The sequence below is a fragment of the Opisthocomus hoazin genome, chromosome 7 (assembly GCF_030867145.1).
Source record: "Opisthocomus hoazin isolate bOpiHoa1 chromosome 7, bOpiHoa1.hap1, whole genome shotgun sequence".
NCBI classification, from domain to species: domain Eukaryota; kingdom Metazoa; phylum Chordata; class Aves; order Opisthocomiformes; family Opisthocomidae; genus Opisthocomus; species Opisthocomus hoazin.
In genome coordinates this window covers 46,670,354-46,693,247 of record NC_134420.1, presented here as the reverse complement: position 1 = coordinate 46,693,247, position 22,894 = coordinate 46,670,354, and the positions used below count along the sequence as shown (strand labels likewise).

The 22,894-nt window shown below is 37.5% G+C and overlaps 1 protein-coding gene across 4 annotated transcripts in view; it reads right to left on the bottom strand.

Annotated features, from left to right (window-relative positions):
• MIPOL1 (mirror-image polydactyly 1) overlaps positions 1–22,894 on the bottom strand; it is a 200,516-nt gene that overhangs the window by 100,452 nt on the left and 77,170 nt on the right. For all 4 annotated transcript variants that reach the window (XM_075425450.1, XM_075425449.1, XM_075425452.1 and 1 more), the window contains one exon: positions 9,375–9,482. In XM_075425450.1, the coding sequence (XP_075281565.1) occupies positions 9,375–9,482 (108 nt within the window). The remainder of the gene's footprint in view (positions 1–9,374; positions 9,483–22,894) is intronic.

Genomic DNA, 22,894 nt, shown 5'->3' with positions numbered 1-22,894 from the left:
TTAGTATGCTGATAGATACTTTGAAAACTGTGCCAGTGAAGATTAGGGACAATATTATTAATAAAAACGAGTGCTAAGGGCTTCTTTATACAGTGCAGAAAACAGTTACTATTCTATGTACAAAACAGGCTCAGATTTTCAATTTTTTAACTAAGTTTGGAAATATGTTTTATAGTATCAGAAAGTGGCAAGTGAAGGAGTCCTAGCTTTCTTACAGTAAGTCTGATACGTTAGGCTTCATGATTGTTTTACAACAAGATTAACGTATGCCCTTCATTCCTGATCCATGTAATCCTGAAATGAAGCTCCATACTAGTGGGAAAAGAAAATAATTTTTATATAGTTGTTGGAAGTGCAGCAATATGACACCTCCTCAGACAAAGGTTCATAGCAGTACTACTACTGATGTATTATTGGGCAGAAGACAAGACAAATGAACCCATGACTGAGGTGATAAACTATACCATTGGGAATGGCAATGAATCTTATCATTACAGTTAAGCAGAGTTTTTGTTTTCATAAGAACTCACCTTTCCACATAAGTAGCTTTTCTAACACGACTGTGGATTCTACACTATGTTTTGCTTACATGTCATATTCTGTGATTCTAATTTATAAGACACTAATGAATTGCAGTGTATTTAGAACACACCATTCTTTTATCATTGGTTTAAGGCATGGATGTTACCTGTACAAAAATAAGGAATGGAAGAGCAGGTAGCAGACAGCTTTCTAACTGGCCACAGGATGCCTGCATAGTTTGTTCCATCTTTTACAACTTCAGAACATTTGTTTATTTCAGGATGTGTATTTCCAGAATACATACATCTGAGATCTGCCCCAGATGCATAAACTATTGCAGTTCTGAGGTCCTTTAACAGAGTTTAGACAAAAACCTAAAAATGCTGGAGAACGTTTGCAATTGAAACAAAGTATCTTTGAAACTGGAAGGCCAAGTGGCAGTGTCACGGAGCAAGGAAGGAAGGAACTTCTGGGAAGTCACCCAGACGGCTATCAAATGAATCAACCATACAAAGTGGAATCTATCCCGTTAGAAGGAAAAGCAGGCATGTGACAGTGCAAAGTATTTGTAAAATGCTAAGTTAATATAATATGTGCATATGCACAATTACAGAACAGTTAAATGAAAAACATGGATGAGAGGGCTTTGTCAACAGGAAGTTCATGGTCACAGAAGACTATTACCATGAAAGAGATGATTCTTTGCATACCAAAAGTGAGGATGTGGAAGCAGCCTAGATGACTGAGAGAATGATAACCCAGATTTAGAATAACCTGAAACAAAAATATTGCTTTCCAAGGACCTGAGGCATTCATCAGAAATAATACTTCTGCTAAGCGGAAGTGGTAACACCGACTGACCTCACGGGGAGACAATTTCTAAGAAATAGAAACCAAAAAATATAAGACTCAGCCAAAGGGTCTGAATGACCACATCACCCCCTATGACAAAGGAACTTTTATAGTATATACAAACAGTTCGTTAATGTTTAAGATTGTCAAGAGTAATCTGGTGCCAACAGAGATTTGAAGGCTGTCAGACAAGAAGCAACAGACTTCCAAGGAATTTTTAGTGGAGCATATGAAAGCTGACATCAAACAGAAATTGTGAATGAGTAATGAATTCCTTAACGCCTAGAAATGAATCAAAGTTCAATAAATACATCTGTTTTGGTTAGAGATGTTCAGCATCTGTTAACAGAAGAGAAGGAAGACTTACGCTCCCCAGGCAAAGTGAACAAACTCTTCTAGCAAAGATGCTGTTTGTCCAGTCTATCAAGACACATTCAGTGCCATTCTTGTGCAGCTGTTTACAGGCAACATGAAGCATGCTAAAATTACTTAAGACACACAGTGCTCTAGACAAGCATAATTAATTAGACAGCTCTTTCCAGGATCACTTTCAGGACAAATGTTGTTCTGTCAATAAATGTTCACACTCATCCACACATTGCTTTGAAACAATTCTGAAAGACCGGAGGTCACAGCAAGAAAGAAAAACCACTGCTTGGTCTCCTTTCATTTGAACAGAATCCAAGAAATCCTGAGTAGCTGCTGTGCAGAGAACACTGTACACACAGGGCTGCCACGCCAGACAGAGCTGTCGGCAAAAGGACAGCCCTACAGATGCAGGAAGGTGGCACAGCCAGTGAAACTGAGGAAGCAAGGATGAGACCTTGGGTACGTCTATTTGTTTCCTTGAATTTGAAAACAACTCAAGGCTTGAATGAGTTCAAAAATCTGGCCTTGATGCCTTAGTGAACCAAGAACACTGCAAACGGCCCTGCTGCCCCTCCACACAGCCACTCAATGACATCACAAGCTGACCACTGAAAATCACGCAAGTACTAATGTTAACAAACATCATCTCTCTACAACTCCCAGGTAGACAATGTGTCATGTAAATAAGATTTATCAGACTCTGGAAGCCTGTGTTCTAAAGGGACTCTGGACAATTTCACTCTCAGCTAAAGACAAGTGTCTCTTCTCATGACTTATTTCCCATGTTTTCCTCCAGGGAAAAATATTGTATTATTTGCTTATGGCACATTTAAGGCATTATTTTAACTTTCAACTCCCTACACAAATTAAGATATTTTTGGTCAATGGATACAAATGCCTCTCAGCGCTAAAACATCAATTACCAGATGGGAGGAGACTGTAAGAATGCAGTTGTCACTCATGATGTTCTCCCAAGTTCTGCATAACTAAATAAAGCCTACCAGCCCAGACGGCTACAAAAAAAATGGCCACTGAAAGTTATACTAGTAGACAAAATTTCTGAACTTATGTTTTGACTCATGGTCAAATACATGTGCTAAATTAGTCACTTCCTGCCTATACGTGATACATGTACGCAAACTGCTACACTCCTAAATACATGACAGCAGAAGGAGAAATCTCTGGCTGAGGATCTCCAGACCTGAACTGACCAGAGGACCAGGTTATGACATTTGGCTCAAAAGAACAATTGGGTCCAAGAACACATCACATAAATGCCTTAAAGACCACTCGACCAATGCTCACATTTTATCCACTGGAATTGAGGCGGAATGTTGGTCACTGTAGAATTATAGGAGTTATTTTCTCCCTCTCCATACATACAGATAACTAGGCAGGTTGTCAGAAGTTTGTACCAATAGCTTTTGGAGACACTGCAACTTAAACAGAAAGGAATGCAGAAAATTAATATTGAAGTGGAATATGGACAGAATTATTTCTGCAGGAGCTGTACACAGCCTCATTTTAGTGTTCATTTATGGCATGATGCACTGGCTTACACTGATATCCTCTGAGGTGTACAGTACTACTTAATCACACCAGCCATAAAGTGACTAATCATGTTTCTAGCATGGATAAGAGCTGAACAGTCTTTGGTCTAACCTTAGTGACACCCTTTAAGACTTTGTGATTAAGTGCTTTTGAGTGCAGCACAAGCAAAGGCTCTGTTCAACAGCAATTAAGATTGCAACTGTATCTACTCTGATAACTGTCTAGGAAGCAGCAACTGAAGAAAAAAGTTTGTGCCTTCTTATTCACATCCAGATTGTCAGGAACATGTTCCAAGTTTTACTAGATCTTTTATTTCCACCTCCACTATGTACTTAAAAGCAACGACAATTGAAACTTCAGCAAACTTCCACTCTAAAAGTTAATAGTGATCTCACGTACTTTATAACAAGTTTTACTGACAGGGTAGCAAATTTGTCTCTCTCATTCCCCAGGCATTTAAATGAAGGCACACACTGCTTTAGGGTAGCTACTGAAGAGTGAAATGGACTCACAGTGGCTTTCTATAACCTGAACTGGACAAGTCTCCTGAAAGCAGAAGAAGAGAAGTGGTGCCTTTCTTAGGAGAAGAAACTGAACTACTGAAACAGCTCTTGCACAAAGCTAGAGATTGCAGCTTACTTTGAGAAATCCTCTAGTATTTTATCCTCCTGTAAGTTATTGGAAGAAGAGCATGAAGAACCTTTCAGGACTAGTTGTAACAACTTATTATTTGCTGGAGATAACCTCCAAGAAGCCTGTTAACTATTCCCATTGCTCCTGAAACATTCCTGTAGTTTCAGAAAAACAGATACAGATTACTAGTAAATGGAAGGGCAGTGTGTATCTCTTCACACTGAACAGCAGATCTACAGTCTATCTTTCTTCACCTTCTACAACCAATATGAAGCTGGCATCCCAGTCTTCAAACATACCTATACATTCATTTGCAAATGTGATAGCAGTCCCTTTTATAGGTAGCAGCACATGACATTCAAAATGAAAAGCATGATTGCTCTAAGGTTAACTCCAGAGAGTTATCACAGGTTGATATTGTCTATTAGATACAGAGGGAACAGTGCATGTTGGCTAGAGGAATTTACAGCAAAACGCAAGAGAAAACGGTGAACTGTCCAACCGATTAATACTGGTGAGTTGCTTCATTGAAGAAAAAAAAAACCCACAAAAAAACCAACCACTCTGATGTAAGCACAATATTTTACAGCATCTTTTATCATATGATTCACAAACAATAACACCATGCCAAGAAGTAGATCAACAGCAAGTTTCAAACTCTCTGTGGAATAATGTTTAGTTATGTTGTAGAGTAGAAACTGGAGGAAGGTGTAACACCCACTTCACCAGCGGATAACACAGCTATTTATCTGTTAGCTATAAAACACTGGTAAACAGCAGCCAGTTGCTATCACCCTATCACCCTATCACACAGCGCTGCACTTGGCAACAATGCAACAGCCAAAATTGCTTAAGTTGGCAGAGTGGTGTTCTGGATGTGTCCGGGCTCTGCCATGTTCAAAACTTGAGTTCTAGATTTCTAATAAATCAACATGATCTTTGTTGCCTCATGTAAAATGATTATGGAAGCACTGAAAGGTTTTTCTCTACGAGTTTTCTACGATGCAATGGATATCAATAATAAAATGTAAAAATTGTATGCTGAACTCGAATTTGAACAGAAATGATGAGATTGGAATCTCTGTTTCCCACCAGTGGTTCAGGCAAGTTTGCTTGGATTATAGAGCATTTCAAAAGCATGTGGCTCTCTCAGAAACAAATTAGAGGCTTTGTACCCATAAACCAGCTCTAAACTCATTAAAATGAAGTTCTGAAACTTCAGCTCTGAAGCCCTAAACAAGAAAACATTGTTAGAATGACTTAGTTTTTGCGGATAAGGGCTACAGTTACTATCTTCTGAAAGAAGCACTTTATTCACAGTCAGTATTATATGCCTAAATAGCATGCATACTCCAAAGATTTTAAACTTCATGTTAAAGCTTTTCTTAATTTTTTTTAAGTGCTTATGACATCAGATTCTCCTGACATTGTGCTCTTCATGGATGATACGTTAACTAGTCATCTTGATTTGGTTTTATGGTTGGCACTGTCAAGCAGATAGGGAAAAATGATTTCTACTCTAAGAATCTGGGAAACTCTGGGAATCAAAACAGAGCCTAATACAACTTAGGACAGGCATCAGGGAGTACTTAAACCTTCTAGAGTGGCTTTTTCACAGGCATCATCACTGGAACAACTACCAAACTGATATGTATTGTGGATTTCCTGCCCTTGACACAATTCTTATGTGTCAGCAGAAAGCAGATGCCATCAGCTACAACTGCTTTATGACACTACTGTAGACGAATTTCTGGGAGCTTCTTCAGGCCACTTTCTTGCCTCTCACTCTGAATTTATGATATTCTTGATAAAACCATGGAAGCATGTAGGACAAAAAATGAGACCTAGAAAGACTGATCAGTCAGAAAACCATAAAAACAAGTCAATCATAACCAAAGATTAACATCTTAAAATCTTGAAGGAGATTAATAACCTTTACAAGTTCTAATGACATCATACTTGGCTGGAGTAAACTCATTTAGTCACTAAAGGGCACCCGACTTGTATATCATCACGAAAGAGCCTCTCCTACGTTTTGAGCTTGGAAATAAAATTAGTACGTCTCTTTGGTCTTTAAAGCAGATTAATAGCTGCTTTAAGAAGAATGTACCACCTAATTAAAAACTACAAAATAAATCAGGCTTGTGAAAAAAAGTCACCTCTCTCTATGTTTCATTTCGTGAATTTTCACATTAAGTTACTTGTTTCATAAGACTTATTTCCTATTCTTCCTCAACTGAGTAGAGAGGAGATGCACACTGGCAAAATCTTTATTTTTCTTTCAGAAAATGTATTGCTTGAAACTCTGCATTTCAAAGCCAACAATGATAAAATGATCCACAACAATATCTGAATACTAATGAAAAAATAACAATTCTTCACCTTTTCTATGTTTAATTGAATCAGCTATTTCAGTGTGTTGTGGGAATAGATTTATCAGAATCAGTAGAGACCAAATGTTAATTATGAAGGCCGAGCACAAATGAATAATCTTACTTATAGACCCTGACACATTAGAACTGCAAAGCACTCTGCAGGTCTTATTTTATGAAAATGTACAAAGACCGCAAATGTATAGGCCCTTAGGAAGCAATTATCCCTAAAAGATTTAGCTATAATTAAATTGGAAATATTATAAGAGATTTTTTAAAATGGTTTCCAAAGAAGAGGATTATTTTACTTTAACTATGGAAATAGGGGGCCACATACTTCTTTGAATGACCTCTGTGCAGTTCTGGCCATTGCCTGGAGGAAAGATTTGAAATTGTCCATTTTGTTCAATTAATACCATCTCCTACGACCAATAAGAATATCATAAAAATTAGGAGCACCAGTTTGGCATTGTGGGACTGAATGGCCCACATCCCTATAAGGAATGTTCTATGCAATAAATGCATTAAATATGGACATTTTAAATCACACACTGCTAGTATATACGATAGAGATTAGTTAAGAAGAGCTATCTTACCAAAGATGTGCAGATGTTATATTGCACAAGAAGATGAAATGGCACAGTACAGGTCTAGAGAATATGCCTTCTGTGTCATATGTTTTATCAGCCACATGATCCTCAGGTGTGACATGGGATCTAAAAGTATGTGAAAACGAAAGTATGCAAGAGGGCTGACATCATCTTTGCAATTCCCAGATCCTGGGTCTAGCCAATTCACTGCTACCACACCTCTCCCACAGTTACAATCTGTCTCTCTGCTGCTTTGCCTCGCTTGGGATTCTATGGGCTGCTACTGCCTATCAAAGCAGCGTGGCAGCAGCCCTGTGAGCTAATATAACTAAAAATACAGCTGAAAGCTTGCAGCCTATCTTACCTATTAGACCATACTGTCAGTTTTCTATGAAAACAGCGAGATGACCAGAGGGTGATCCGCAGCAGAGACGAGACAGGAGGGGATTTCTGGGTCTGTACCCACACTCTGTGTGTAGCACGACAGCTACAGAGTGCATACAAGGGGCAGGAGGCGGCAGCGAAGAACAACAGGGTTTTGCAGGGGAGGTGTATGCCCAGACCCCACGGTGCGTGACCTGTCAGGAGGCGCCGGCTGGACATCTCTCTGGCCAGCTACAGCCAGGCTCAGAGCACCGGTCAAACCCGTTCCCAAAGGAGCTGCTGACATGACTTTCATCCCTGCCAGCCAGTCCATATTTTCTAGGCCGTAGCTACACTAAAAAGGGGTGAAAGCTTCTCACTCACACTGGTGCTTAGGTCAGGATGAGTGTTCATATGCTGTGTATCAAAGCTAACTACTATTTTCAGTATTTCATATGGGCATTTTAAAATTTTCAAGGTCAGGAATCCAACTGCACCCATCAGCCCTTTAATAACTACTGTGATGGACCTGTCCTCACTGTAGGCAACAGTAATATGAATTGAGACAAGAACTACAGAGGTACAGTGTTAAAAAAAGTTCAACTTTCCCAAAAATTGAAAAGCATTGCTTTTGTCCTCCCCAGGCTCTCATCTCTAAAAGACTACGATCAATTAACCTCTAACTCGGAAAAATCAAAAAATGCCTGTGACAGCCAGAAATTAAATTCTTTAAAGATTAGGTGGTGGGAGAGCAATATCAGGCTTAGAAAGAAATCCCAGTAACACTCTGAACTATTAAGTCACTTCTTGCTCTGAAAAAATAATTATTCTGTAAGCATTATGTCAGGCAATATTAAATGTAAAAAGTGTAGTTTCAGTAAAACATTGCTGTTTTCTAACAGAAAGACTGTGCATAGTATCTTCAATGACACAGGAAAAATAAGTCAGCATGCAATTAACGAAAACTAATACTACGTTCAATAAACAGCATGCTCGGCAAGCATTAACTTATAGTGATACCGAACTCCAAACAATACTATTATTGTGGTCAGAAACAGCCCTGAATGTTTATGATCTCTATTTCTAGCCATCTGAGAATGGACTGCTTTCAGTATTGTACACCTGATTTTGTAATGAAGCCTCTCTCCATTTATTTATTATCATTTTATTTTTTTTTTTACTGAGAAATGTCAAACTACACAAGGATTTACCTTAATTCCTGTACTTTGCATCGGTCAAGTTGTTGCATGAATAATGATGTTTCCCGAATACAAAAAAAAAAAAAAAAAAGAGGCAGCGGAAAATCTGCTTATAAATGAGACACTGAATATTACTCCCTAAATCAAACACTTTCTTAAAACGACAATACAGTATCAACAGAGCAACTTCTGTATTTATATCTTCTCTCCACTACCCATAAAAGAGATTATTGAGAATACAGTGGTTGAGTAGGTGCGCATGATGCTTGAACATCTTACCTGGCATAGTCTCTTATTCTGGCTAGCGGTGGGATTGCTGGTTATGTAGCTATCAGTTCCACTGACGTTACAATTTCCCTTTCTCAAGGCAGCAATAACCTGTCACTTTACGCTGTCCTTTCTCCGACCCTCTCCCGCCTATCTGCTCATTTTTATTCTTATTGACAAGACTTATTATTCCTCCTCCCAATTCCAACTAGCTACCCTTTTGCAAACAGTAGTATCAACTATGTGGTCACTAGTAGTATAGGTCAACAATGTTATTAATATAGCACACACTGCTGGGAGCAGATCAAACAGCCATGCTTTAAAATATTAGTTTTGCAAAGGTACCGTGATGCAAATAGTTGCTGTTTTCTTCACATTATAAAATGTAATATTGCAAGGACAGACTCCAAGAATTAAGCATTAATTACCAGCCTAATAAATTGGAGGATATGTTATTTTTTTTCTTGCTGTTTTCATACATAAAATAAAATAAAACCATAACAGAAGGGTGCTGTATCTGTGTTTAAAGAAGGGGTTGTTGGCAAACACCATAGCTCACTTCTGCCGAAATGTACACAACTGATATATGCAGCCCAGAAAGCTGGCACCAGGGGCTTACAACCTTAATTTGCCTGCAAGAAGAAATGGAGATTTACCTTCAGAGCACGTTCTTGATTGTTTTCAGCAGTCAGATGTCTCGTGTTGTTTGCTGAAGTCTGGTTCTGCTCTTTCAGATGATGAAGCTCCTGCTCCAGCCGTTTGCACTGCAACGAGGAAAGAATCCCATTAAGTAGAGGAGTGTGGGCATATTTTTATCAACAAGCCAAATGAATTAACGTAAATAACCCCATCTTGATTTCTGCAGTAGAGAAAGCATCAGACAAAAGCAAGTTACAATCCCAGATCTGTACTAGAGCCATGTTTTTTAAATGTGCATCATTTTTCACTGTCTTCCTGGTCCAACTGTATGCCAAAAAAGCCAAGTTTAGTATTAGATAAAGACATTTTGCAGAATGTTTTAAAAAGTCTTAGAAATTACAAAGACGTTGGGTTGAAATTCTGCTCCTAGTTATGCCAATATAATGACGGATTTTGGCTTTTATACATTAAGTGAATATAAAGGAAGCAATACATGCTTTCAGAAAAGCAAGCAAATTAAAGACCCTCCTCCCAGATCCAGGATCCAGCCTTTTATTAGAAAATATACATGCAATTTTTATACTTGTATTTTTCACACTACGAGATTACTCTAAATCCCAAACACACACCACATCTTGAAAGAAAAGCTTTAAGAATGTTTTGTTTAAATATTCAACTTAATGACAAAGAATGAAAAATTTAACATTTGCTATTGTGTGCATACACACATATACTTACTGCTGTCAGCTGCACATCTATTTTAAAGATTAAAGATCTGCAAATTGTAAGCTAAATTATATTTCACTGTTTTTTTTACAGTAATGGTAAGAGATCTCGCCCAGTTACCTTGGTTTGAAAGAGTAATTAGCTGTCGGCAGACAGTTCATTATCTTATGAAAAAAACCCTGTTTTACAAAAAAAAAGCAAAACAAAACAGACGAAGTACCAGGAAGATATAGGGGAACAACTGTTAGAACCAGGGAAAAACACAATATTAACAGGAACATTTTAAAACAGCATACTACAAGCAAGTAATTCAGATATCACCACTAAAAACCACAGCTGATAGACTCTGTTGGAACAAAAGACAATTAATTGATAAAAAGTATTTTAGTAAGTATTTTCTGAAAACACTAGTAAGAAAGGAATGAGAATCATGACATAATGCCCATGTAAGCATTGCTGTCTCAAATGAAACCCCTGGAAACATCAGTCTCTTGCGCTATATTAGCGACTGTGGAAGAAACAGTACTGAGCTTCCCATCAAGTGTATACAACCTGTTCCTGAGCAATTCAGTGTGTGGGACAATGAAGCATGACTCATGCCAACTTTATAAAAAGAAAAACTATGAAACAGAGAGCTGTAGAACTGAAAAAATTATAACTGAGGTCTAAGTAAAAGAAGGAATACTAAAGGATCTGGAGACAGGGATTTTAATGGCATACCAGTACACACACTTCTGAAAAACAAAATAAGTCCTTAACAATGTACTGCACCTCAGGCATCCAGCATAATACATAATTCAAATATAGGACTGAATAATTTGTTTTAGTTTTAAATAACTGTAGGTGTCCAACAATACTATTACAAAAATTGGATTCACATATCTGTTGTTGTATTTGATTACTTATGTTAGAAATCTGGGCTCGTTTCTAATAGGATTACTTATTTTAAAGGCAGCAACTCTCTCTGGCCTAGTGCATTCTCTCCGCATCTGTTTCAAAGTTCCTTAACGCACAGTTTCATTTTTATTGCAAGAAAAAGAGAAAAGGACACTTTCCCATATAACAGGGAAATACAGAAAAAATGTTAAGATACATTTGCTTGCAAATATTTTTACGGACTTGAGACATTTAATGTCTATGTTTATCTCACATACACACAAAAATCCCAAGTCACAGAATCACAGCTGTAATTATTTTTCCATGTCCAGCATGAAAATTACGTGTCTGCAGACATGAAGGTGCTAATAAAACTATTGAAGAACTAAACCCAAATTATGCAGCCTTTTTCTCTAGCAGCTTTTTTTCTTTAGCATACATAATCTAAACACTATTTAAAAAAATAAAATCCATCTACTACTTCAGGTATTATCTTAACAGTTTACACCATGTAATATAAACAGACCTCTCACTTTTCTGCTTTGCCAGCACTCTTCAAAAGAGTGCTTTGGAATTCCCAATTTGACAACAGCACAGGTTTCTTATAGTAAACACTATTAAAAAGGCTGAAATCTCAATCTGCCTTTAAATCACAAATGTATACTCATGCTATTGTCTTGATGCCAAAAGAGAAGTGAAAATATGAGAAGAGCGAAACCTAGCTACAGGACCACATGGAAAAAGATGTGATGTACAGGGCAGGTTGCACAACTAAGGGCATGGGTGCAATCTTATTCTGCTCTCCACTTGACTCCTGGGAAGACAGGACAGTGAAATAAACAGCACCAGTGGGACTCTAGTACCATGCAGCATTTAGAGCATGCATGGTAAAGATGCAACACAAGTAACATAAACCGGATGGACCTCCCTATGAAGTCAACCTTAACATGATTATATTTACACCAATCTTGGTAGCATTTTCTAATTAATCTTTAATTTTCATTAAGAATGCTGATATCTGAAAAATAATGGCCATATTCAATCTGCATACTGCTTGAATCCACTTCGAGGGTATTATTGAAAGAAATGGTGATCTAATTTGACCTTTGCATGTAAGTGTCTTAATATGTTCGAAACAATGTATTAACAGAAGATCTTTTGAATTATCAGTCAAAATGTATTTATTCCTAGCTGTCTAGGAAGTAAAACCTTTAATTATCCTGTTTGTGAAAGTATTCTAATAATACTCTTAAATGGCAACACTGTGTATGTCTTACTAAAATTTTATACTCGACAACACTTTCGTACCTGAAATACTTTTAAAACATTAAAATAGCATTCTAAAAGCAAGCACCCTTTTTCACAAGAACAAAAGCATAAAAAATTTCTGTGTAATGATGCTGTAAAGAAAAGTTTTAAAAATAGAATGTAAAACAATGCAGCCCTTCTGTTCATTTGAGCCAACATTTTTTGAATTCTGTGTCATTGGTTGTTAGCAAGATCCAGTAAAAATATATGTTCTTTTAAAGAACATGTGTTTTTATTGGTTCACTCCAGGGCTCTAAAATGCCAACAGCTGCAAGTAAGAAACTGGATTTCCTTCTAAAAACATATATAAAAATACTTTTTGGAGCATAGTGAAGAGAAGACATCATCCAATTCAGTACTGGCAAAAAGGAAATGTTGGATGTATACCTTTAAGAAAGCTGAAAGCTAAAGGAAGCGTTTCATTTTTAATGTTATAAATAATAATTTCTAAACCTTGTTATCCCAAAGTTGTAAAAAATCATACTTGGGAACCATTCAAACTGGATCCTCTTAAAGTCAGAGACAAAATATTATGTGCAACACAGGTTGCCTAAACATCTGTTCTGAGGTGTAATTATGTACTTAAACGGAAGTTCCTGTGAATTTAACACTTTATGAAAGATGGGCTGTTAATTGAGAAAACTGCTTCTTTACCTCAGATACTTTGAGTACATCAAGGAATATGAGAGCAGCATAGATGGATGTCAAAGAGAATATGCTTTGATCAGAATGCTACTTTGCTAAGTAAAGGATATGAAAGCCTCACAAACGGTAACATGTAATTTTATATAAAGGTTTTTTATAAAGGGAATTTTTATATAAAGGTTTTACATAAAGCTAATTTTTATAAAGGTTTCACATAAACAATCCACCAAGAATTAGCTTCATTGCGTGGTCTAACTGTGTCCATTCAGAGTTCTGCAGCTAGAGAGTCAATACTGAGGATGCTAAAAAACCCCAAAACGAAAAAAAAAGCCCCAATCAGAAAACGGTCTCCTCTCTTCTTTCAAGCCCTCATGTTTGTTCTCCTCTCTGAATCTACTTCCCTCAAAAAGTCTCCTACCTTAGCTAGCCTCATTCAGGTGATCAGACAGTGATCCTCTTTAAGCCTAGTCCAAGCACTCCTTGAGCAACTATCAGTGCCCAACTGTACAGTTTTCACTACAAAATCATCCATTCCCAGCAACAGGCACTCAATCTTCTCTTTAACCGTATTTCCACAGTGCAGCCCGGTAGTGCTCTTATAAATGCACTCAGACTTCCCAAACAAATACCCTTGTACCCAGCAGAAGAGCACTCAGACTTCCCAAACAAATACCTTTGTACCCAGCAGAAGATATATCACAAGCAGATAAGACACAAAATAAAAAGCAAAGCAGGTAACATACCAAAAGGATAAGAAGAGATTCAGACAGGAAGGAAAGGATAGACAGCAAGTACGCCTGTTCTCCCCTCCCATCCTCTAGTTTAAACCATCAGGCTACTGGTGAGCCTTTTTTAATGTGCAGCAGGTAACACAGTTCAGCAGAAGGAGGATGTTTGTGAGAGACACCGGTTCAACCAGCAGCGGGTGCTGACCCCTTTTAGTGATTGTAAGGGGTGGGAGGGCTGAGAACGCCACAGGGGAAATCCAGACCAACTGCAAAAAAAAGCTCCTGCTGAAGGGGACACTGATGAAGAGGTCAAGAAGTGGACCAGGAGAATATCACCGAGTCAAGTCCTCGAGGCTCGCCCAGAAGGAGACTGTTAAAAGATGGTCCTAGATCCAGGAACACAAAAGCAGTAAAGACGGTTTAGAATGAATTGAGTATTTCAGAAGCTAGAAAAATCAATGCAGATAACAACTTAATAGTGCTTAGCCTTTACTAGAAAATGAGGTTGCATTAACATATCAAACATAACTTTAGCACTTGTATAAACAAATCATCTTTAACATGCTGTCAGCTTTTCAGCATTTTCTTCAACTTGTACCTCTAACATGTTAACACGGTGTTATGGTGCTTGCCATGTCTACACAGATTGATGAGTTATTTTTTGATTGTTATTTAACACGATTCTTCAGTGAGGTGTTCTGAAAGTAAAAGGTACAGACATTACACTAGAGTAAAGAAAAATCTGCAAGCCACTGGAGAAATACCATTAGTAGGGACAAAGACGGAATACAGCAAAGCATTGGCACTGCGCAGAGCAAGCCCCTGCGCCCAGCCCATCGGTCCCTGCGCAGTTTGTTTCTATGAAGACACCACCTACCCCCAGAGGCCTCACGCAGAAGCATGTTTAACTCTGTGCTCTCCAGGTCGATCAGACTGTTCATGTGCTTTCAAACAGACATACAAGTTTTGCTGCACTGGGGTGCCTGGCTCTCCTCTCACTGAACTAGAAAGTAATGTCAGGTGCATTGCTCCTCTTGTGTTTCAGCGCAGAGTTGACCAGAGGAAGGGTACTGTGACACTCCCTGACTGAGAAAACAGCAGCTAAAGCTGAATATAACAGAAAACAGCAACACTTCCTTACTACAAGTGCAGTCTTGGCAGCTATTTAATCCTGTTACATCTATATCTGCTTTTAATATTACTATGTAGCATACTATGTTTTCCATCATCTTTCATCAAAAGGAATCCAAACTAACGCCTCCTGAACTTACAGCAATATGCTAGGAAAAAAAGGAGTCAACACATTATGCCATTTATATGCTAGGAAAAAAAAGGAATTGATTTGTCTCTGTTAATACAGATATGAGGGTCAAAGTCTAATGAAACAAATGTACTAGGACTAAGATGAGGCCAAACTCTGCACAAAGTTCTTTCCTGAATTCTGAACTACATTGGATTGTCTCATCCAATTAGTACATACAAAAGATAGTATTTTATGAAAATATATTTGCTCATCTAGCGTCCTTATCAAAACCTGCCATGCTTACCATCTTCTGAATCAGCACTGGCATAAACACACAAGACTCCACTGATGAGACTGCTGAAAAAAACGGAGGGTATGTAGATGGAGGTACTGCAACTTGCTTGCCCTGTTCTTGCACTCTTCCTGAAGCCTGGACTATCAGCTGAGGGGAGTCAGGGTGGTGGGGCAGGGGGATCTTCGGTCCGATCTGATCTGACCCAGTCAGTCTTATGGTGTCTCTGTAGTTTAATAATAGATCTTGTACATAACCACAGCCACCCACAAAGAGCTTCATTCTGTTATTAAAGTTAAGGTAACATATTTTTAGTCAAGTCAGACAAAACTCAAAAGTGAGTGCATAATCACTTACCATGGGTCATCCAGTGCATAATTACTTGATTGCATATGTGGGCCTCCACTTTAAACAGTGAGCACATTCCATGGACTTTTATGCATGAAGATCTTGCTGAACTGGGATCTCTAATTACTGAAGTAGTAAGAAATAAAAATAACCTAGTTCCTACTGAATAACTTGGGAAAATGGTTTCTGTCCTCCAAATTTTGGGAACTAGGAGTCCATCTGAATGGTAGATGAAATATTTTCCAACACAGATTTTTTTCCTTTCTGTATTTTAAACAAAATGCTCATCAGCAAAGTAAATGACACACCTTGTCGTGATAGAAAGTGCACAAACACCATTAAAAGATGAGCTTATGAGACACCAAGATCCTACTACTACACAGCATAATACTTTCGGAAGTAATAAACTGCAGATACATTTTGAAATCAGTTAACACATATACACTGCAACAAATAACTGCAGTACAAATAATTATTCTAGACCAAGCATTAAAAAGATGAAGAAATATGGCTACTTTTTCACCTGCTATATTTTTTAAGTCATCAGCTATGGAAAGGTGAATACAATAAACAACTATGTGAAGCAAACAAAAACAATTAAACTGATTCTTCTCTTAGTTTATTATTTTGTTCACCTTTTCTTATTTCATTTATAATGATCCGCACTTCAGAGTAGCTCCCAGCTCAAAGATGCCAAATGGAATGCAAGTGTTCTCAGTTTGACAGCCCTTCTCTCCCCCTCCCCTCAATATATTTTTTTTTAACAGTCTGCCCCTTGTCCCAAATTCATCCTGATTTCTGGAGAGGCAAACATCTTGCGCCACTTGGATGCTGCACAACTCTTTCCTTTGCAGACAAAAATAATACCAAAGTCATCCAGTCAAAACACAAACCAACCTTTGGTGTCACTGTGAATTATGTACTTTGAACTGCAGATGTTTGGAAGCATTTATATTTATATAAATAGATTTTATCCTTTTTCTTCTAAAATAATAATTTTAAAAGAAATAAAGAAATAACTGAATTTCTACATAATAATCACTAGAAGGATTTTTCCATTAAATTATAATTTTGAATTAAGGCTTTCTAACCTCTGAAAGAAAAGACTTTTATTCAAAGTTCTGGCAAACTGTCAACAAATGTGTTTAAATGATTATTTACACAATGCCCAGCAGCTTAGAACTACCAGGATTTCAAGAAAGAGAAGTGCCTTTGTAGAGCTTAGGTCTCAGAAACATATGCATCTTTAAAAATTAATATCCTATTAGTAAGCAAAACACTTAAATGTAAACACCTTTTTTTTTTGCCATGGTGCAATGGTGTCTTGCTCCATCAGAAGCCAGAAAGAGAAATGCATCAAAATACAAATGAAACATTTTTGTCCTCCTGGCCACTATGAGCCAGCTGGAACCTCCAGCATTAAGGCAGATAATATGCTGTATGAATGACTTGGTTTCCTCTGACCATTGCTTTCTCTTTCTATTTCTGAACACTCCAAAATGCAGCAAAACAAGCTTTCATTTATTTTTGTTTGAACAGTTAAAGGAACTGTAAGCGCAGAGAAAGATGTTCAGAAAACTCAGACAATAAAGTTTAACTGTTTCCACTCTTTGTGTTAACAGTCCTGACGTGCAGCTATTCAACAGCACTGGATAGCCCTATGATACTCATCCACCCAACACCATTCTCTATATATTCTTACACTTCCTTCCAGTGATGACATTTCAAAGATCAATACAAGCTTGATCTACGTCTCAAAGAGCTCAGCACACACAGACTTCCCTATTCAATGATGCTCCTTATAAAAAACGTGCAAGGAGAAGAGAAAGGAAAACGTGATGTTCTGGAGCTATATGTGATTCACAGGTCATGCAAGCAGGGTTCCTGCGCTGGCTGTGCCACTGGAGTTCCATGGCTCTGCTAACAGGGGACCACTGACAGACTCCTGATCTGCAGGGGGAAATTTAACAGCAGAAGCTGCTGAAGCCACATAACCAGGTCACCTTCACAGTTGCCTGTATCCATTGCATATAAGGTACCAATCCTCCCTCACCTCTGATCCGTTCATTGTAGTTGTTTCTAATCAGAACATAAACCCAGTAACCTGGAGTCAAACATTTATTCATGAGACTGTACTGGGTCTGAAATTAAGCAAAAATGCATCCAAGTAACCTATAAGTGATTTTTTTCCTAATTGCCTGTCTCATATAAATAACTGACTTCTGTTTTACATGGAAATCACATTATTCAATCAATTTTTTTAATTTCATGCCTGTAAGTCTGATAAGTAATATATAAACTAAGAACGTAATCTGATGAGTAGCACCCAAGGTTAGTATGCTTGCTTACACACATGCCCCACTGCAGAGTTGTAGAAAAACTAGAAACTAGCATAGTACAATGAGTTCATATAGTTCACATGTCAGTGTGTTATAGTCAAAAGCAAAGGAAATTACCAATATTCCCAAATAATTCAGCAAATGGAAAATACTAATTAAAATTTTATAAGAGGGAACAATCAGTCAAGAGTCAAGATTCTCTTTTAAAAGCAATTACCAAAAAAAAGGTAAACCTTTATTAGCTAAATTCTAAATCACTGAATAAAGATTCATACAGATTCAGGAAATGATTTCAGAGTAGAAACTTCTGCACAGAAAATAATTCAGACTAACTAACCTCAACATCTTTAAAAACATTTAAAGAATAAAATTACACACCACCAAAGATGTCTTGGAATAAATCTGCCATAAAAGCAGAGCATGTACTAGTATACTATTTCCAAGAGAACCAGGACTGAAATACCCTATTGACTACCTGAAATAATTTCTACTGTGGTTGAGCAGTAAGTAGTACTGTAAAAAAGGTCCCAAAGAAGCCAGAGCAGCTGAATATCAAAATGCTATTCTGATCTTTTACCTACGGTCTTCACAAGCATTTTCCAAGTCAATGCAACTCTCACATACTTGTTCACACACTATTTTGCAAGGTAGCTTTGGTCATTCTAAACTCCAGTGCTGACTACTGTGCAATTCATGAGCCCACTGAGCTGCAATATTATGAAATGGGCTACTGCAGTCACAGTACTTAGTAAATGCAGACAACTTCATATACCACTGATTTTCTGGCTTCAGTTAGATACGAACAGATACCTCGGTTGCCAGCCACCTTTTCATCACAGGGGCTCAAAACCCACATTTTATTCCTGTAGATTTTTTGATTGTATGCACGTTTTTTCTAGCATGGAAAATTAATCACAGAATCACAGAATGGTTGAGGTTGGAAGCGACCTCTAGAGGTTATCTTTCCCAGTCCTCCTGCTCACGCAGGCCACCTAAAGCCAGTTGCCCAGGACCATGACTAGGTGATTTTTGAATATCTCTAATGAGGGAGACTACAAAAGGACTACAAAAGACTACATATTGCCAATAAAAGGAAGGAACACAAATTTCAGAAAACCATGATCTTTCTTGTCTTCTTTCTCCTCCTTCATTGTTGAAAGGAGGAAACCAAATTTTCCCCTCCAGTTTCTTTAGTCCCTCGCTCCTTTAAATGCAGCATTTTTGCTCCTTTCTTCTGCACAGCAGAATGTACACATACTCTAATTCTCAATTCTCCTCTTGCCCTGTGTGAGGTCCAGTACACTGCGCTGTCTCATTTTTGTCTATATTTTTGCTTCATCTTGTTCCCATAAATATTCTCTTTATTATGCGATTCTTCTCAATAACTCTTCTTTAACTATACATTGTGTTTGGTGATGTTATAACTCTTGATAAACATTGACTAATCACTTTTTGCAAAAGTTAAATAAAGTTAGTAAACAGGACCTTCTTGTTTTATGGGATGAGAAATAAGCACAGAAAGTTTAAGAAGCTTAATCAACAGACAAGATCATGTCAGAACTGGGATCACAACACTCAAACCCGTTGCTTTACTGACTTGACCAAATGATACCGTGCTATTGCTTCCTGTGGCCAAGTGTTTTGCTGGCTCCTAAGAGGAGTCAGTTCCATTACAACCAGATGGCCCGTGGCCAAGAGACAGCTTGTCAAACATCTGACACAACACACCATGACAGATAGCTGATAATGGCTTTTGCTTAAAGCCTTTCCCCCGCACCCAATTAATAATCTGCAGTGTTGGTACTCAAAAAATATAGTAGAAGGGAGGTAGTGTTGACTGATACACCTGAGTTTTCAGCCATGCAAACTAGTGAGGGTGTATGAGAAGGAGAAATTCTAGAAAGAAACATTTACAGCCTGATCTTCCTACTAGATCTAGAAATTAGGAATCTGATTCTCAGATATATGCAAGGCACTCAGCTGCTGACAGAGGTATGATTTTTATAAAATGTAACCTTGTTTAATTGAACTTAACCAATATTAGCTGACAAGAAAACAAAATTTGGTAAACAATCTGTCATTCTAATGAGCTGGTTTTCAAATAATCTTCAATGGATTTTCTTAAAATCCATATGCAAACAAGACTATTGCCTAAACGTTAAGTTGGCATTTACTGCACAAAAGGACAGGAATACTTCTGGTCCATTTTTAAATATCATCACATTATTCGAGAAAACAGTATCTTGGATCACTGTACAGATGCCACAGTTTTTTAATCTCTTTATTCAGATACTGTAATCATGGGATTGCAGGTATTCCTTATAGTACACACTGTCTGTTTGTCCTGATAAATACCATACTCTCAATTGAGCTATCAGTTGCTTAAGTGGCAGTTCTTCAATGTTTTGTTGTGTAAGGTATTCTATCAAAACTTCTTTAATTTGTAACAAAAGTTACTTTAAACTAGAGATTATAACAAACTAAAACAGCCAACTAGGCAGGTGAAAGCACAACGCTCTGCAGATATTTCAAGGACAAGAAATACTTTTTTGAATAAATGACCTGAATGAGTAGTATTTGCTCTTTCTCCATGGAAGGAACATGCATTTTTTTAGGAAGCTTTGATACTGAAGATTACAACTATCTGAAAGCAATATTAGTATCAGAGATTCACAGTCTGAGAATAAGCGTGAAAATGAGGCAACTAATTATAAATCTTCAAATATTATTGTCAAACCTGTTTCTTTCTCACCAATACAGAGATCTAAGTAACAGCAAATATATAAATTTGTATTTCACACATCTTTGCAAATTTGCTGAAATGCACTGAAAAGTGGAATAAAAATACTTAAAAAAATCAAGAAATTAATCAGCTTTGCACAAGCTTAAAACGAATCATACACAGAAGACAAAGACAACCCACAAAGAAATGTTTAAGAGAGTAAACAAAAGCTCTGCAAAACTGAAACAAAAACCCACATTTAGAAATTATGTATTACAGAATCACAGAATCACAGAATAGTAGGGGTTGGAAGGGACCTCTGTGGGTCATCTAGTCCAACCCTCCTGCCGATTGCTCAGATTCAGTACATCTGTATGATTTTCGTACATGAATAAGACTTCAAATATTAAGTAGTGGTTAAATCTGAAAATTTTACCTCCTCAACAAAATTTAGTTTTAGCTTCACTGAAGTACTTTACAGGGATTGAAGCGACTAGCCACCCAAATAGATGCACACTTTGCAAGAGGACTGATCACACAGCTTTGAATTAGCAACCACCTAAAAGCTTTCAGCTATGTTACTGAAAAGTAGAAATGCTTAAACCTAAAATCAGCTACCTTTGACATGCGCAATTACTGACATTGCCCTCATCCAACTCAAAGCTTCCTGGGAATTCCACCCCTCATGTGTAGAGGGGTAGGACACCCTAAAGAGAAAAAAAAAAAATCAATAAAAACACAAAGATGGAAGAATGTTATGACAACTTCTGACAGCAAAGTGATGGGCCTGCCTGCCAAAACAAACAAAACGGGTAAATGCATGACTACTGCTGAGAAGTGTCTGGATACCACAGAAGACAACACACACACACCATAAAGAGAACATGTAACGAGACACACAGCTGCTGGCTAGCCCTAGAGTAGAAAGCAGGCTGATATGACTATTTAGCAAAAGGGATTAACAAGGATTTTGCTGCTTCTTCTGGGAGGCTGGCACTGGATGCTTTCATTTTCACAGTGAGCTTTTTGAAACTAGTTTTGCAGACTGAGATTCAGTTGAAGTCCTAGCATTTTGATTGTGAACGGGGCCTCAAGAAATGAGGCTGAAAAAATGCTTGCAGATTGAGAACGAATACTTTGTCTCAAAGCTACAGAACATTGCATGTAGGTAAACTCACAGAGAGGGCTGGTGTTCACTCCTGTCCTGAACACAACTCAGCACAGTTCTTTCAGGCAAAAAAACCAGTGAAGTCTATGGTTTCCTAACATTGCTGGGATCTGTAATACAATCTGTCCGAGGTACGAAATTCCTCATCATGATTACAACTTGACTCTGCAGGAAACCTTACCTGTTGGTGACAAGTTATCTCATGAGACAACTAGGAGCAAAGTGTTCATAGCCATTCGTTTGATACAGAGCTTTATATTTTGGGTTTTATTTAAACTTTGGTAATACCTCTGCAGATAGCAGAGAATGGCGTTACAGCTAATTAAGAAATATACAATTGAGCATAACTGAAAGATGACCAGTAACTGCAGCAGAACTTTGGTCAATATACTTAGATTTACATGTTTATAGCTGCTAATTCATTAACTAAAAGTAATGTTAAAAATCCCCCCTCTCTCAAAAGATAGTATCAATTCTATGTGATTAACTACATAAAGTATACATTCAGAAGCATTACTGCCAACTATCCTGCATCAGTACACTACACCAATATCCTTTAGTTAGCCACTTCTTATATTCTGTATTTCTGATAACAACTCCAGAATTGCAAAAAATTGTCATACGTTTACAATTTAATACTGTTCTTACCCACAGTTAATTTTTTTGTCATAGCTAAAAGTATGATACTTTTTACACAATCACAGCTTCTTTAAACATTTTATCTTTATATCTTTAAGTCACGGCCTTTATGTATTTCTATGTTTGAATTGTGTAATTTTAAAAATGTCATTTTCAATACAAAAGCAAACTACCAATCAGAATATGATATTTTGTGCTGGCTTTGTGTATACCCACAGAATATGCAACAAAAAATACTTTAAAAACACTACTGAAAAGAATGACAACAAAATATTAACATCAGAAAGCGTTAGCAAGTTCTGTGACAACAGCATCTTACAATCACACGGAGACCATACACAGTAGGAAAGCCTGTCCTTCATTTGCAACAGAGGGTAATGGAAGCTAAAGTTTTCTTGTTCTCAAGCAACTCAGCTTGAAAAATCACTAACAGTGAATAAAAAGGACATGTAAAAGAGAGTAAATCCTAGATACTCACCATCTGAAGCATGAAAGAGTAAAGC